This window comes from Zonotrichia albicollis, chromosome 13 (assembly GCF_047830755.1).
Source record: "Zonotrichia albicollis isolate bZonAlb1 chromosome 13, bZonAlb1.hap1, whole genome shotgun sequence".
NCBI classification, from domain to species: domain Eukaryota; kingdom Metazoa; phylum Chordata; class Aves; order Passeriformes; family Passerellidae; genus Zonotrichia; species Zonotrichia albicollis.
In genome coordinates this window covers 18380925-18396755 of record NC_133831.1, presented here as the reverse complement: position 1 = coordinate 18396755, position 15831 = coordinate 18380925, and the positions used below count along the sequence as shown (strand labels likewise).

Below are 15831 nucleotides of genomic sequence, written 5' to 3'. Positions count from 1 at the left end.
CTGCAGAGGGAACAGAGGCTGCCATTAGTGTGAATGTGCAAAGCAGCCACACACAGGCAAACCAGAGCAACATCAGATATGTTCAAAATGCAAATGTGCTTTTTGGACTCTAAAACTAGAGAATAATTCTGCTCAATTTTCAGAAATCTCCCATATGTACTTACCTGCTTCTCCTTCCTCACTGAGTTTTCCAGGACTGCACAGATTCCACCTTCTTAGCATTTCTGAAAATGTCAGAGCTGTCAGAGAACAACTGCTCTGCTGAAACATGCAGCTGTGTGGTGGAATGGTGAGCCAGGGCCTTGGGTGTACATGAGGTGTAAACTGACTGAAGATTTATTCAGAAGGAAAGAATCCAAGATCCAAACCACAGGTAGCACATGAACTCATTCATTAATCAGATCACCAAAATAGGTGTCCTTCACTGAACACCTGTTTTTCTCAGTCAGTGACATTAAAACACCTGCTTACTCTCAAATTATGTATTAGCTGCTCTAAAAAAGGTTTAATGCCTTAATTCAGGAAATTGGTTACTTTTATTAAATCAAGGGCAGAGATTGTGTGGAGAAAATAATAAAACTTCTGTAGTTTTAGGGTGTGTCTGAACTTACTAGAATAAATACTTTGGATATTTATTACATGTTAACAGGGAATCAACAAAGTTCAAAGTATTTGCAAATCCATTGAAGGGAAGACCATAGTTGAGAGAGATCAGGAGTTTTTAGCAGTGTTAGGAAACCTTGAGGCAGCACCCTAAGAACAATCCCAGACAGGGTTACAGCTACTGACTGCCAGCAGGGATCCACCTGGGAATATGGGAGAGCCAGGTGCCAGAAAACTTTAATGCAAGGAGCTGAATTTCCAACAACAATCTTAAATATTACTCCAAGCTCTGAACTGGGGGCTCTTTCTAAGAGACAAAAAGGCATTACTGTAAGTGAGTCTGGGCTTGGAGAAAAAAAATTTATCAGTTCAACAGAGGCCAGGGCAGCACCAGTAAAAACTGAGGTTTGCATGGAATTTCCCTTTCTGTTTGTAGCCATTGGGGATTTGCAGCTTGTCACAAAAGTCAGCAGCAAATTCCAAATTCCAGGTGCTGTGTGGAGCTGGCACTTGAGAGCCATTTGGGTGTATGATGGCCACAGAGTCACTGCCCTCCAACATGGACCAAAAGGATCATCACTTCTAGGAAATTGTTCTTTTCTAAACAAAGGCCTTGTGCAGATTGACACACTGCTGGGGCTGCCTATCGGCCTGGCTTTCAAATCTTAGTACAAAAAATCAGTGGCACAAGAGTGAGCATTGAAACATTTGAAAGAGCCCTTAAGCAGCACATCCTTCCTCATCTTTTAAAGGATATAAAAATTCAGCAAGAGGAAGGGCTGCTGCATGTCAATGTTATGAATCAATACATCCTTCAGAGCTAGCATAGACAACTTCAAATATATTGTCCACAATAAAATGCCAGCTGCAGTGAGGAGGATCATCCTCAGTAGCTCTGGGACTGTTCCCACTGTTCTACTCTCATCTCCTCCTTCTACCAGGCCAATAAACCTGGCTTTATTACAGAATTTCAGAGCTTTGAGGCACCAAAACTTGTAGTGAGACTATCCAGAGATCTTTAAAGCATAAAACCTATAATTCTAGTGAAGAAAATATTAAAAGCATTTATTCCTTTATTTGAATTTTAGCCAAACTTTTGCCAGTTCATGAATGCAAATCTAACAGAAAAATCAGTAACTAAGAACAGTTCTGTATCTCAAGTTCTTACTTTAATACTGTCAATATGAATTCTTTGTTATTAAAGTTTTCTTAGTCTCTGTGTTCATAAGATCCTAAGTTCACACTTCCTTGCTGAACTTTAGTTTCCTTTGTTATTTTTAACTCTTCTCAGTTTTAGTGCCCCTCCTTAATGAATCCTTTCCCCTTTGAGGAGAACTCTCCCAGCTCCCTGCTAGTCCCATTTCAGAGCCATGGAACACAGAGTATTCTCCTTACTGTAGCATTTTGAATTTACAACTCAGCAATAAAGTGCACCTCTTTCATCTCTGCTTAGAGGCTCTTTGCAGACCTAGGCAGCACTTGGGTATATTAATTTCTTATTTGTGTTCCATTCTGAACTTCTGTCAATTGCTTTTTACTCTGAACTGCACAGAATTAACATTTAGAAGTAACTTCAATAAGAATGGTAAATTTGGTAAGACAGCAATATTTTACTCACTTGATTTTCAGCTCCCTTTGGACTGCTGTGATCTTTCTGAAAGTCATGAAATGCTTCTTGCACCACCTTGTCCAAGTCCACTTTGTCCTGGAACTCTAGCTCAGGATTTCTCTCCAGAATAACAGATATAACCATCAGCAACTAGAAGGCAGAAAAAGATTGTAAGGCTTTAAATTTCATTTTTTAAAATTCAAGTTACATAATAGCACTGTTAGTAATTGCATATGCCTCTTTCAAGCAGGAAGCCATTTAATAATGGCATAGGTAATAATGCACAGATAATAGAATCCTGACTTGGATAAAAGAATCACTGGAAAAGCAGGCTTTTAGCAAAGGTTACAATTGCTGGTGACTGCCTGGGCAAGGGCATGGTGCAAATGATGGACATTAACATCCAGCTTGGCTGGGAGCCAGGGAAGTTATTTTCCATTTTATTCAGTTCACTCTGTGCCTGCACAAATCCTGTGGAGAGAGTGAAAGGCAGCAAACACTGAACCTCAGCATTTGGTGTTCTGAGGCACAATCACAGATGCTAAAATTCTGTTATGACAAAGTTTATCAAAACCAAAGAGAACAGCCAGCAGTAAAGCCTCAGCTCATCAGAACTGATGTTACTTACATCTGAAAAGGGTTTAAAATAGGAAGGTGAACATGAAGAGTGTTGTAACACCTGCAGGCAAGCAGTGGAGTCTGCACTGGTCACCATGGGTTTGGGAATTCTGTTATCTGTTAGCAGAAACTGGGGGTGCTCCAGCAAGCAGGCTGAGCACGAGCTGAGGCAGAGTTTGGGGTGGGATGTTCCTGTGAGGGGCACAGACCTGGGCACCAACAGTGAGTGCTGCTGAAGGTACCAGTACCAGCAGTGCAGTGCTCCTCAGCTGTTCCAAAGGCAAACCTTGCGTGCACTGGGGGAAGGATTTGAACAGCACTGGGGGAAGGATTTGAACAGCACTGGGGGAAGGATCTGAACAGCCTCCTGCCCTCCTGTGAGGATGGGGAACACAAGGAAATGGGAAGGTGGCTGACTCAGTAGTGCAAAGCTGCTCACTAGGCAGCCTCAGCACAAAGGGAAAGAAGAATCGTTCAGGGGGCAAGCTGGTTATTTTATTTCAGTTTTCCTTAGATCTGGGAAATTGTTAGGAAAAGGCACAGGCTAAGGACTTGAAGGAAAGCTACTCTGGAATTATTAGATTTTTACCTCCTCTGACCTAATTGTATTGCTAGTGTCATTAATATTTGCTGAAGGGGAAGAACACCATGAACTCACTCTGTTCTGAACATGTAACAGGAACCTGTTTAATCATCAAAACCTCTGAACTAAGTGTTTCTATGGAAAATCCTGTTTCTTCAGATATTTGAGTCTAGGTTATTTTTTTGTTTTAGGCTGTAACATACTAATGCACAGTATAAAATGTCAGTGATTATTGGCCACAGACCTCCACAATGATCTGCCTGTATTGAGGCTGGTCAATGTTCTGCAGCATATCTTCAACTAGGAGGGAAAAGTTCATTTCATACATCGTCATATCCGATAAGGTTGGTTGCTGAAAAACAAACCATACTTTTATTAAAAGACCACATGCATTAAATCAAAGCCACCCCCAGGCAGAGCCTACTGGCTTGCTGAACAAATAATATTCAACTAAGAAATAATAACCTTTTTGTAGGATCAAAAAGGGAGCAGATTTCAGAGTTCATGACTTGGAAAGAATCTTCTACACTTACAGTTTTATAAATGTGCTTTAATAAAAATTATTTGCTTTCATTCCATTCCAATTGTATTTTACTCCTAATGAAACAGAAAAACCTGGATTTTTTTCCCCAATGAACAAGTTACTCTAAGTAAAACATGATGGCACAAATAGCCATTAGTGACAAGGTGTTTGACCATGGCTGGGCAGGTGGAAGAGCAGGGGCTGAGGCTGTGTGGGGTTACCTGGGGCAGGAACCTCCCTGCCACGATGAGGCCGTTGGGGGTTCTCTCCAGGATCTGCCACACGCGGTCGTAGAATCCGGCGGGAGTTCTGTTCAGGGAGCCGTCCAGCTGCCTCCTGTTCAGCCAGCTCCTGGGGACACAGCAGGGACAGCTCAGCACAGCTGCACTCCCAGCCTGCAGCTGAGCAGGACACAGCACAGGGCTCAGCATGCACAGAGCACAGGGGCACCCCTGGCGCTGCACAAGGAGCAGCAGCTCTGAAATCCACCCAGTAACAGATCAAATTCATAACGTCTGATCAAATAAGAAAAATGCATTGCAGCAGAATTGTTGAGGGCAGGGGTTTTTCCTGATGGTCTGCAGAAAACAAGTGGTCTGCAAATTGAGAAGATTCAACAGAATGGTTTTGTAAAACTAAGGCTTTGAGCAAACTGATTCACATCTTCATGAATCACAAGTCCTGTTTGCCTTCAGAAGTATACCAGCTTTTTTCTTTTTTACTTATGCTATCAAGTATGGAATTTAATTTTCCTATTTTTTCTTCTCAGCGTTACTACAGGAATGAAGCTTTAGCCAAAATGTTTAAAACACCAGCAGTGGAACTTGAAGAACTGGCATCCATGGGTATGAATTAATTACTGGATTCACCAGGTAAATTTAAGTCTTGTGTGGCTGTCCTGAATGTATTTGATAGAGAGGACTTTCTCAAGTGAATTAGTCCTTAGATGCTTTTTGAATTTTAAGAAGAAAAATCAATACACATTATTTTTTAGAAAAACTACAATTAAATCCCTGCTTTGCAACATGCCTCCTGCCTTTCTGAGATCTGGTTCTGGTAGGCTGCTTGGAAAAAAAAAAAAAAAAGGGAAATTCCCTGGTCAACTTGAACAATGTTGTTTTGCAGACCTTTCTCAGCCTGGCTCAAATGAATTCAGCACTAATAACCTTGGGGGTTTAGCTTTTGCTCCATATGTACTGGGAGATTAACATGACATGCTTAGAATAAAAACACTTGTCTATAAAATTATCGGTTCCTGCAGACACCAGTGTGCTGGATGAAATTGCTAAAATATCTTGCATTAAAAAACTCTTATTAAATACTGGAGAAATTGTGAGAATTCCTCCTGAGATACAACCAGTAAAGAAAACACTAATTCTGACAGCTGCATGCATGGTTTTACAGTTAAGTTTCTTAGTGTAGTTCAGTCCCAGCTACACCACAAGACAAAGTAGACAATGTGCTGGTTTAGGTTTTTTTCTGTGGTTTTTTTTTTTTTTTTTTTTTAAGAATAAAATGGAAAAAATTATCACTAGGTGGTGCATTTTCTGAGCAGGTTTGAGCTCTAGGTAATTGGGATACACTTTCTGAGAACAAAGGAGATGTTTAAAGTTAACCCTATAAAGCCAGAGCTAAGCCAACATGCAATGTGGGCTCTTTCCCTGTATAACTGTATTGGATAAACATGGCAAGGTAAGAAAAAATTTCTCATAAATCACCTCTCAATTAAACACTAAACTACCAAATAGTTGTGTCTACTATGGCAGTTTCATCTTATTCTCTGTACAGCTCTGTCCTTGGATTAGGATAAGAAAGCTTCCATAAAAGCAAAAAGACCAGTGGTGTATTAAAAATAACAAGTTGTTTTCTTAATACAAAAAAAGAAGAATTTGAAGATGTCAAAAATGCTCTGACCCACCTACATTATAGGGTCAGGAAGAGAGTCTTGCAAACTGAATAAGCAAAGTGAGTTTCAGAACTGTTTGGACCATTAAAAGAACAATGCTCTGTTTAAAAAGAGTTTCTTGCACTCTTGTGAGCCACATAAATAGATTAAAAAGTGTAATCTGTGGAGTCTGTGCTGCAAAAATGTCTTCTGTGAAAACTTGGAGAGAGGTTAGTTGTGGAGAGACTGTTAGGGAGGTAAATAGACCACTAGCCCTTTCTGTATGACAAATTAATTGGCAGTGAGCTATGGTACCACATTACCAGAGATTTTTTTTTTTCCTAAAAACATCACAAGAGTAGGAAAAACTGTCCTCAAAAAGAAAAAAAAAAAGGAGGAGGAAAAAGAAAAGGAGTATTCTGTATTTCCTGTCAGGAAGAAAACTTGTAAAAACAAGTCACTAATGGGCAAGGAAAAACGAGTTAGCAATACTGTACAGGAAGAAGTTAGAAAAGCAGTCAGAAGATTGAAAGATTTGAAGGATATGCTGGTGAGTTTTTGTACTCAGATAACCCAACAAAGAATCCTCAGGCTCAGAAACTCAAGCCAGTGCCCTTCAGTGACCTACCCTGTGTGTTACAGGCATCAAAAGCAGCAGCTGCTGTGGAGTGCAGGTAAAATCTGTGACAAAAGGTGGTGCTTGAATTCCTTACTGAGACTGAGCAAGGGCTTCCTAAAGAGCATTAACACTGAATGGAGAATGCTGCAAAAGGCTCTGCTGTGGCTCCACAGGACTGTGGCAGCACCAACACGAGCAGAGGCAGCAGCAAGGGCTGCTCAGCACAGCCAAGGCTCTGCAAAGCACCTGGGAGCTGCAGAACAGAGCCCGTGGCACTGAGATGAGGCAGTGACTGAAGGAGCTCCTTTCTCAGGGATTACAGACTGGGACAGACACAGGTGTGTTTTCAATGAAGCAGGAACATAAACAGCAGGAAGTGTGCTGTAATTCCTCTTTGTTGAGAGGAAAAGCCCATCACCCATTCAGTCAAGGACTATGGAAATTATCAGCAATATTATGTGCCAAAGTTTAATTTAACCAGAAGTAAAACCAAGAGGAAAAGTTTTGACTTCACTCTTATCAATAAAGTTAAGTGGAAATATTGCAATTCTAACTTTTGTCTTGCATACCTGGTATCACAATGAATGTTCTTTTTGCAGCTGGTTACAGCTTGGAGAAAAGATTCCAACTTTCAGGCAGTACCACTGTCTTTTAAGAATTCTAGAGAACATCTGCTCTTACTCATATAATAATCTAGAAGAAAGCAGGCACTGAACAGATAAACTGTTCCTCCAAGTCACCTAAGTCAAGGTACTGGGTAATTTTTGGATTCTTTTCCCACATCAAAGAGTGTAACAGTTCACATTATAGCAGACAGATCTCTATTCTCTGGCAGTAAAGAGATTTCCACAAAGATAAAGCTGAAAAGGGAATATGCAATAGAAAAGAAACAATTCTATAACCTGGGCCCATGTGAAAGAATGAAAAAGTGCTTTTTTGCTATCTTCCCTTTAAAAATGACAGATGATTACAGATGCCTGGTGATTTCAGGTGCACACAGAGCAGCTGAGGAATGAAATGCACTTGAACATGAGTGGATGAGCTGAGGAGCCCCAGCTGAGCCCCCGTTACCTGCCCGGCTGCTGGGGCTGCAGAATGTCCAGCAGGAGCTGCTTCACCTCGCTGGGGGACATCTGGTACAGGTCCTTGGCTGGCATCTCCCCAGCCCTGATCTGCAGCTCATACTTCATAGCATGGATAATCCATCTGCACAGGGAGAGGAATAGAGTTTGTCATTAAATACAAAGTTTCCAAATAGGAAAAATTAGTCTAATAAAACAGCTCCTAAGAATTCCACACAATCCTGCTATTTGGCTGTCAGGACTTGCATAAAATATCAGACAAATATTCTCCTACTCTTCCTGTTTGATTGGAACATGATACAAGCTGAAAGGGATAGTGCAATTAAGAAATGCGTTGTGGACCATGTTTTCCATAGAGAAGATTGATTGGACTACATTCCCTGTATTCCATGTTCATTAAAACCAACATTTACCTGCCTTTTGATGTTAAAATTCCTATTCAGAATTATGCTCTGCCTATATATGCATTTTGCTGATGAGTTTTAAAAAGCCATAAAATTTACAATATTTTACATTTACCAAGACTTCGGGGCTTATTTCTAGTTTTAGCCTTTGAAATTCAATTTTGCAATCTATCACACTTTCTTTTTCTGCTCCTTTTTGAAAAAAAATTTGATTCAATAAAAATATAGCAACAGCGAAGATTTTTAGCCTGAGGTATCAGAGGGGCAGAACTTGGCAAAGTGTTGAAGGAAAATGCTGAGTTTTATTGTGCACATTATGTAAAAGCAGTGCTTCACCTCTGATGCAATATCAAAGATGAAACAGGGTACATCAGAAGGCAGATAAGCACAGAGCTCAGCTCTTACCCTCTCCACTGGTTCAGTTCCAGCAGGCATTCCTAGCAAAAGGAAACTGAACTAGCTTTTCTTCAAACAGACCTTAACAGCTGATCAAGGCTTGGGTACATCAGAGCCTTTCTGTGTTTATCTCCAAATGCAGTGAGAGATTCAGGCCCCACATTCCATGGTCATTTACCTGTTCAGCTACCCAGGTGCAGAATGTTTCTGCTTACATAAGTCAAGCCACACTCCTTCCTAGGGAGTTCTTAGGAACTACACACAATTTGGAGATGCCTGGCCAGCTGATGCAGTGTTGATTACATCTGAGGTTTCCAGGACTGTGGAATGCAGGTGCAAGATACCAGGGAGTATTGAGGTCCATTACATTTGCAGAACACGCTACTTTCATTTAATTTAGCAGGTGATGAGCCCTTCTCTTGTTACTGAGATGAACAACACAGCTGGCTCAGGAGTTCTTTCCCCCTCGTGCCTCAGCTGTGTCTGTGTGTCAGTCCCTCACTGGTGTTTTCCCTTTGCAGTGGCCTGCAAACCACACCAAAGTCAAAGGTGGACCTTCTGCTGAGCTCTTCACTGATAAGAGGTGAATTCAAGTCACTTGGCTGGGAGTTTTTACAGTAATAGGGCTGTCAGAAACTTGATCTATTTCAACATGAAACCCTGAAAACAAATCAATAACAAGACACTAAATCAAATCATTATCAAACTGGAACGGCATTTCTGTGAGAAGGTTAATTTTGCTCACTGGAGTGGGTGATAACACTGAAATAAAGGAAATTGAATCTCTAGCATTAACCTTGGGAGAAAGAAAAAAAAATTGCAAAAAGGATTAGCTACAGAGAATAAGGAAGGGGAGGAAAGAGGAGTAACATGGATCTGTGGAGGGGACAGAAAAGCATTTAAGTGCAAAAGGATACTTCCAGTTAAATGTAATACAGGCAATTTTTTGTTTTATGATGACTGGAATGTACTGCTAAAGAAGAAATATGAATCTTGTATGCTAGAAAAAAGGCTGCTGGTATCTACCTCCACTGCTGAAATGCTGTATTTTTCTCTATGGAAAAAAATATGGAAGATGCTGATTCTAAAGCATGCTCAGTGATTCAGTAAATCTCAGTCAGTAGCACCTGGCCTCTTCAAAGAAGTGCTTATTCAAATGCATGTCTCTTCCTAAATGTGAAAAAAATAATTAACTTCTGTGGGTAGCAAAGTAAGTGCAGATACATGGAATGTGACAGCACTCCAGCACAGCCTGTCTGTAGGTCACCTTGTCAAAGAACAAAAGAGAACAGCTGGGAGGTAGATGATTGTAGTAAACCCCTCAGGTTTAGCCAGGGCCCCTTGGAGAATAGAATGCTGACACAGCAGCAAAGAAGTTTCCTGTCTCCAGGGACATCCGCCTTGTACCTTATCCCTATAGCCATGTAAGGCAATATTGTGTTAAACCCTACCATTGGTCACTTATGGTCACTCTAACACCTTTGCCATTGGTCAGGATTGGATCCAGGCCAAGGGTATAAAAGTAGCACACTGTACCCCTACTAACTCGGAAGAAGAAGAGCTGAGACCCTTCACAGACCCCTACAATAAAGCCACACTCGTGGAACAGCCAGCGTCTTCTGCTTCTCCTCTCTCTACCGTCTGCTGGAGCCTTAGGCCAAGGGAAAAGCTACCTAGCAAGCAAAGCTGAAATCACAAGAGCTGCCTGATCACTAAGAGCTGAATATCTCCCTGCTTGCTAGGGGCTGACCCGCGGCCTTGGTCTGAGAGCGAGCTGGCTTCTGGCACCCAGTCCCCTTGGGGACTGAGCTCTGGAGCTGTAACAGCTTGCATAGGATAAGACCAAGCAAGGCTCATTTAGATGATGGTTGAACCTTGACTCAGGTTTGTGGCTCTCTGAAGTCTCCATTCCCCTGCTTTACTGACCCAATCCGTATCTTCAGCATCCCACTGAAGAGTTCTGGGGAGTTGGAGATGATCCAGCCAATGTGGATGACCAGCTCCTGCTGCAGCACAGCCTCTCTCTCGTCCTGCAGCCGGCGTTTATCGTAGATCATGTCCTTAATGACGGCGGGTGATAAGGGGTTGGAGATAACGGCTTCCTCCTGGCCAAACGCTCCCAGCGTCACCTGCGGCACAGGAAACCGTTCACAGGCTGGGGCTGCAACAGCAGCACTGCAAAGCAATTCACAAACTCAACTCTCCTTTGCTTGTTAAAAGTTTCACAATGCAAGGGTGATTTTATGTCAATGGCTGATGCTTGTTAATACTGTTAATTGGTTGCTATTGGAAGTAATAAACTTCAATAACAACCACAGTGAATATGGAATCTATTTTTCCAAATTAAAATAAAAATACAAGACCACTGCTTTATAATCAGGTTATAATCAGGACTGTACATTAGGTTTAGACAGTTATATAATTTCATACATTTCAGCTGTAGAACTCAATTAAAATTCAGAATTAAATTTACAGTTTTGTTTTCTTCTTTCTACTAGCATGCTAAAAGTTACAGCCTTAATTTTAAGAAAATATATTGCTGGTACCAGATTGTTTAACCACAAAAAAGGATTTTATTAGAATTCTGTTTTGTTTTTAACCTACTGTCATTAAGACAGCAACACTAGTTTTTCTGCTGTAATAAAGATCAAGGAAGGGATGTTAGGTTAAAAAGTTGCCAATAGCCTCAAATTCTGCTGCATGCAGGTGTGACCTCCTCTACAGCTGAGCAGCACCAGAAGCACAAACCCAGACCTCAGTCTGGAGTAAGACAACAACATTGCATATAAGCAGGTATACACATACACATATTTAACACAAAAATACAGAAATATTCAATTTGTATTATTTAGAAGCAACTGTTCACGAATTTAATTAAAATTACTGTGCTGGGGAAGAAAAACAATGTTCTCCTCAGGAAAGGAAAAAACAAACTTTCTTTGAAACAGAAAACGCTGACAGACCCTTTGCTCAGCTGCCACCCATGTGTTGTGTTATGCTCAATCACACAGAAAATGATTACATTTTCATTAAAGAAGTCTCTCAAGAGATGCCTTTATACTTCATCTACTTTTGTCAAGGAAGAGGGCACATAGATATAATCACACAAAGGTTTGGGTGGGAAGGGACCTTGAAGATCATCATGTTACAACATTCCTGCTCCAAACCCCACCCAACGTGAACATCCCAGGGATGGGGCAGCCACAGCTCCTCCAGGCAGCCTGTGCCAGGCCCTCCTACTCCCACAGGGAAGAGTTTCTTCCTAAGATCTAATCTGAACCTGCCCTATTTCATTTTAAAGCAGTTCCCTCGTGTCCTGTCTCTACACGTCCTTGTCAGAAGTCCCTCTCCAGCTCTATGAGCCCCTTTGGGCACTGGAAGGGTTTCCAAGGTCTCCCCAGAGACCTTAAACCCAAGGAATTTCAGAAATTGTGCCCCTTCCTGTCTTCCACAAATGCTGAACAGTCTTTTCAGTCTCATTCTTTCATTAATTAAAATTATTATTCAATTCCAAATACAATTATTAAACACATATTTATTTTCTCTGGATTTCTCTTCTTTGCTAAGGTTTTTTTTATGCCATTGCATACTTTTAAAAGAAGCATCAGAGGCCTTGAAAATGAACAAGCCATTTGTTTAGTTTCTGTTATCATTCCTTAATGCAGTTCTGAGGAGCAAAGACTTACCTGCTTGCCCTGAACTAAAACATTAGTAATAGATGGTGCAAGGCTGTCCACTAGTTTACCTAAAAGACTTGCTGCGAAGCGCACAACAGACCTGAGGGCAGAAAACAGAGCAATCCCACTACATATCACATGCTAGTTTAATGAATTCAGCTAGAAAGCTGCAGTCTGCCACAGCAGAATCTCAAAATTAACTCACTGAATACATACAGTATGTACAAAGTGGAATTTGGATCAGATTTTATGCAATCTTCTGTAGGTTCTCATTTTTTAGTTCAGATATAGGTTAATGGATCAGAAATATATTTAGTTAGAACTCATTAAACTACCAGTTCCATAAAAAGCTTCTTGTTCTCTTCTCAACACCATCTTAACCAAAGGCAGGTAAGAAATGCCAGCTCCTCTTTTATGACATTTTCATCATTTTGCAAAATAACTTTGGTAATTTTTAAATCTATTTAAAAGAGTCAGAAAGATTTTGCAAGAGAAAGTATAACACATAACACCAAAGCCTTGCTGTGTGTTCCATGCTGAGGTAATATTTTGCATGTGCAGCATGAAAAGAAGAGGCTTGTGTCACCTGCCAGGTTAAAACAAGCTGTAACTTCTAAGAACCACATTTTTCTAGGTATGCAGTAGGTGGTTAAAGATATGAACACATTTAATAGTAATTTCCTGACAAAATACAAACGTAACAGAACTGTAATTGAGCTTTTCTAGCATAGGTTTTGAGGCTACTAAGAATCATTTATTCACAGAGATGAGGAATAAGCTGTAATATTCTATGGTGTTAGTAAAAAACTCAAACAGTTGATGTTGATTCCTGTGAAAACTGCTACACACTCCTTACGATCAAGAGCAAAGCATTTCAAAAATGCATTAGCTGATACTATCAAAATGCAAATAAGCAAAATAAAAAAATCTCACAGAGCTGCACTTCAGATTTCTGGGCACTTTACCTGTTTCCCATGTACCAGTAAAGTAGTAATATGTGGGGTTATAGAAGAAGAAAATTTCTGTGCAAATGCAGCACTGTAGCGCAACACCAACCTATATGTGTGTCACATGGCAATCAGGGAAGAGAAATGAAAAAAGTTTACATATTTTGTTCCTAAAAATACTTCTGATTTTTATTAATTACAAAAAATACCATCAAGGTATTTTGGGTCTACCTCATTATTGGCAAAGGCCCATTTAACTGTACGTAGAGACAAAAACAAAAAACAAATTTATATTTACTGACCTGTCAGGAATAGTTACAGAGTGAGAGACCTGAGTTCAGGACAGGCTTGACTTTGATAAAAAGAAATTAAACTTCTACTGAGCTTCAGGGCAAAGAAATTAATAAACAACATGTAAATATCAACCTACTTGCTGAAACCTTTTAAAGTTATTGTGTCAAAGTCAGGCTCAAAGCAAATGACTTCAGGGCAATAAATCTGAGTTAGTGCATCAGTTTAAATGATTTATATCTTATCACCAGCCTTCCTACATGGAGCTATTGACAATATTTTACCATGCCCTGTAAGAAATAAGAATATTAACATTCTTCTCACATGATTTCAATGTAATGGGGCCTGGGTATTGGCAACAGCACTGAGTGCAAAACCAGCGTATTGGTTTTGGATTTCAGAAGATAACAGTAAGAAACTGCTTCTTCATTTTTTAAAGCCTATTAAAGCAACCTTCGGCTGCCATGCACCAATACAACTGTCAGGAAAGCTGCCATTTTCCCCTTTAAGTGTGTGAGAATCCAGCCTTACTTTCTATAAAAAACAAAACTGGTGTAAGCCAGAAGGAACATGGTATTCGTATACAAACCAGAGCTTTCTGCTGCCAGCTCGTCTGTAGATTCTTTCAATGTGCTCAGCAACAGTACCTAAAGGGATTGAACAAAGAAAAGAAAACAAAACACAAGCAAAAAAAGATGCACAGGCTTTCATTTAATAGTAATAAGGCAAGTTTGATGAGACCAGTTAATTCTGAAGCTGCTTTAGTAAAGCACTTATCTATTATGCTGTACATCTAAAATTCAGATGCAATCAAGTCCCCTGTCTCCTAGTTTATGTTGTTATGAAAAATCCAAACCAGATTTCAGCTGAATTTGCTGTGCCTGCTGTAGAGACACCTATAATATCACCTGCTCTTGCAATACACTGGGGAAAATTAATCTACATATAGATTTGGCCTATAAAGGTACACCCCATCACAAAGTACATCCTCATACTGCAGAACCTAAAGTTCTTCAGCCTCTGTGTTCAGATTTGTGTTTTATTGATTGGGTGGGTACTAATGTCAGTCTCAGCAGTCTCCATGCAGAGGACTCAGTCAGTGACTCAGCCCATCCAGCCCAAGGTGCAGGTTAAAAAGGTCATCAGCACCCCCATTCCACATGGGATGGCACTGAGAGGCCTGCACAAGATAGCTCTGAGCACCCAGAGGCACAACTGCACATTTTTGGGATTTAATTGATTTCAACAGCGGTTTTAAGTTCATCATCACGACCCAGTGGTTGTAGTGGTAACACTGCCTGCTCACAGGGGTAGGGAATCTGCCCTGAGCTGCTGTTTCTCGAGCAAAGAACACAACCTACAAAGGACTAAAGGAAGCTCCTGAGCTCCCAAAGCCTCCCAACACTCCAGGTGACTGCTGCAAAAGGCCACTGCAGAGCCCACATGGCCTAATGTGCAGACTGCAGCCAGGACTTGCAGCAATGCACTGGGTTACCAGCCAAGGGGCTTTATTCCCTTGAGGTGGCTTTCCAGTCCTGTGGGCAATTTTGGGCACCACAGCAGAGGAAAAATAAAAAGATATTAGAAAGTATCCAAAGGGGGCACAGGAAGATGGTGAAGGATTTAGCAGGAAGCCATGTGAGGAGTGGATGAGGTGATTTGGCTTGTGGAGCCCAGAGCAGAGGGGACTGAGGAGAGACCTCAGTGGGCCTGCAGGATCCTCAGCAGGGCAGCAGAGAGGCAGGAGCAGATCTCATCTCCTCACTCTGTGACCAATGACAGGACTCGAGGCCATGGCTGGAGCTGAGGCAGGGGAGGTTTAGGTGGAGATCAGGAAAAGGCTCCTCCCCAGAGGGTGGCTGGGCACTGACCAGGCTCCCCAGGGCACAGCACCAGCCTGCCAGAGCTCAGGAAGCTCTCAGGCACATGGGGGGATGGCTGGGGTGTGCTGTGAAGGATGATGATCCTTGTGGGTCCCTTCCAACTCAGAATATCCTACAGATTCTATTATCTTTTTAACACAGCAATGCAGATAAAATGTATGCTTATGTCAATAATTCTCCACATTAAGCAGCCATCTCATACTAAAATTAAGAAGCAGGGCTCTGTAACATGAGGTGGGAAGTCCCACTGCTTGAATAACTAAGAGTATATTATTTGATTTGAACAGCCCTCTTTTTTTCTGAGTAGTCATAGATAAAAAGGCAACTAAAAAGCAATCTTTGGGAAAAAAGACAAAACAGCAAACTTTGCAGCACAAAACCCCAAAGCCTCAGTGGCCTTCTCAGAATTACATTACAGGAATTTAGACCCTGTGCTCTAAAACAAAGCCGTAACACAAAACTAGAACTTCACAGATACAGTGAACTGAAGTGAGATTACATCAAAGCAGAATAAAAATGCAGTATAAAGCCTCATATAGTACAGACTGTTACAGACATTTAGACTTGTCTTTTGTTTCTGTTTTCTTTGAAGGGCAAATCCTGTATTTTTTTTCTAATCTATGCATTCAAAATTACAACCAGATACAGCACTGGCCTACAAACAGTCTAAAAGCATTCATATATCCAGCAGCTTATTCCCCACCACACCAT

General features: G+C 41.0%; 1 protein-coding gene and 1 long non-coding RNA gene across 14 annotated transcripts in view; one reads left to right on the top strand and one right to left on the bottom strand.

Annotated features, from left to right (window-relative positions):
- The window catches only part of PHKB (phosphorylase kinase regulatory subunit beta), a 67701-nt gene that overhangs the window by 855 nt on the left and 51015 nt on the right, over positions 1-15831 (bottom strand). For 4 of the 6 annotated variants that reach the window (XM_074551169.1, XM_074551174.1, XM_074551170.1 and 1 more), the window contains 7 exons: positions 13827-13884; positions 12009-12099; positions 10249-10451; positions 7512-7646; positions 4158-4287; positions 3658-3765; positions 2222-2362 (listed from right to left, as the gene is read on the bottom strand). In XM_074551169.1, coding sequence (XP_074407270.1) covers positions 2222-2362; positions 3658-3765; positions 4158-4287; positions 7512-7646; positions 10249-10451; positions 12009-12099; positions 13827-13884 — 866 coding nt within the window. Of the gene's footprint in view, positions 1-2221; positions 2363-3657; positions 3766-4157; positions 4288-7511; positions 7647-10248; positions 10452-12008; positions 12100-12964; positions 13056-13826; positions 13885-15831 lie in introns of all 6 variants that reach the window. The other 2 variants (XM_074551171.1, XM_074551173.1) reach the window with 1 other exon arrangement.
- The window catches only part of LOC113459654 (uncharacterized), a 35097-nt gene that overhangs the window by 10803 nt on the left and 8463 nt on the right, over positions 1-15831 (top strand). For 3 of the 8 annotated variants that reach the window (XR_012582496.1, XR_003381095.2, XR_012582499.1), the window contains one exon: positions 4706-11210. This is a non-coding gene — a long non-coding RNA (uncharacterized LOC113459654). Of the gene's footprint in view, positions 1-194; positions 11211-15831 lie in introns of those variants that run through there. The other 5 variants (XR_012582497.1, XR_012582495.1, XR_012582498.1 and 2 more) reach the window with 5 other exon arrangements.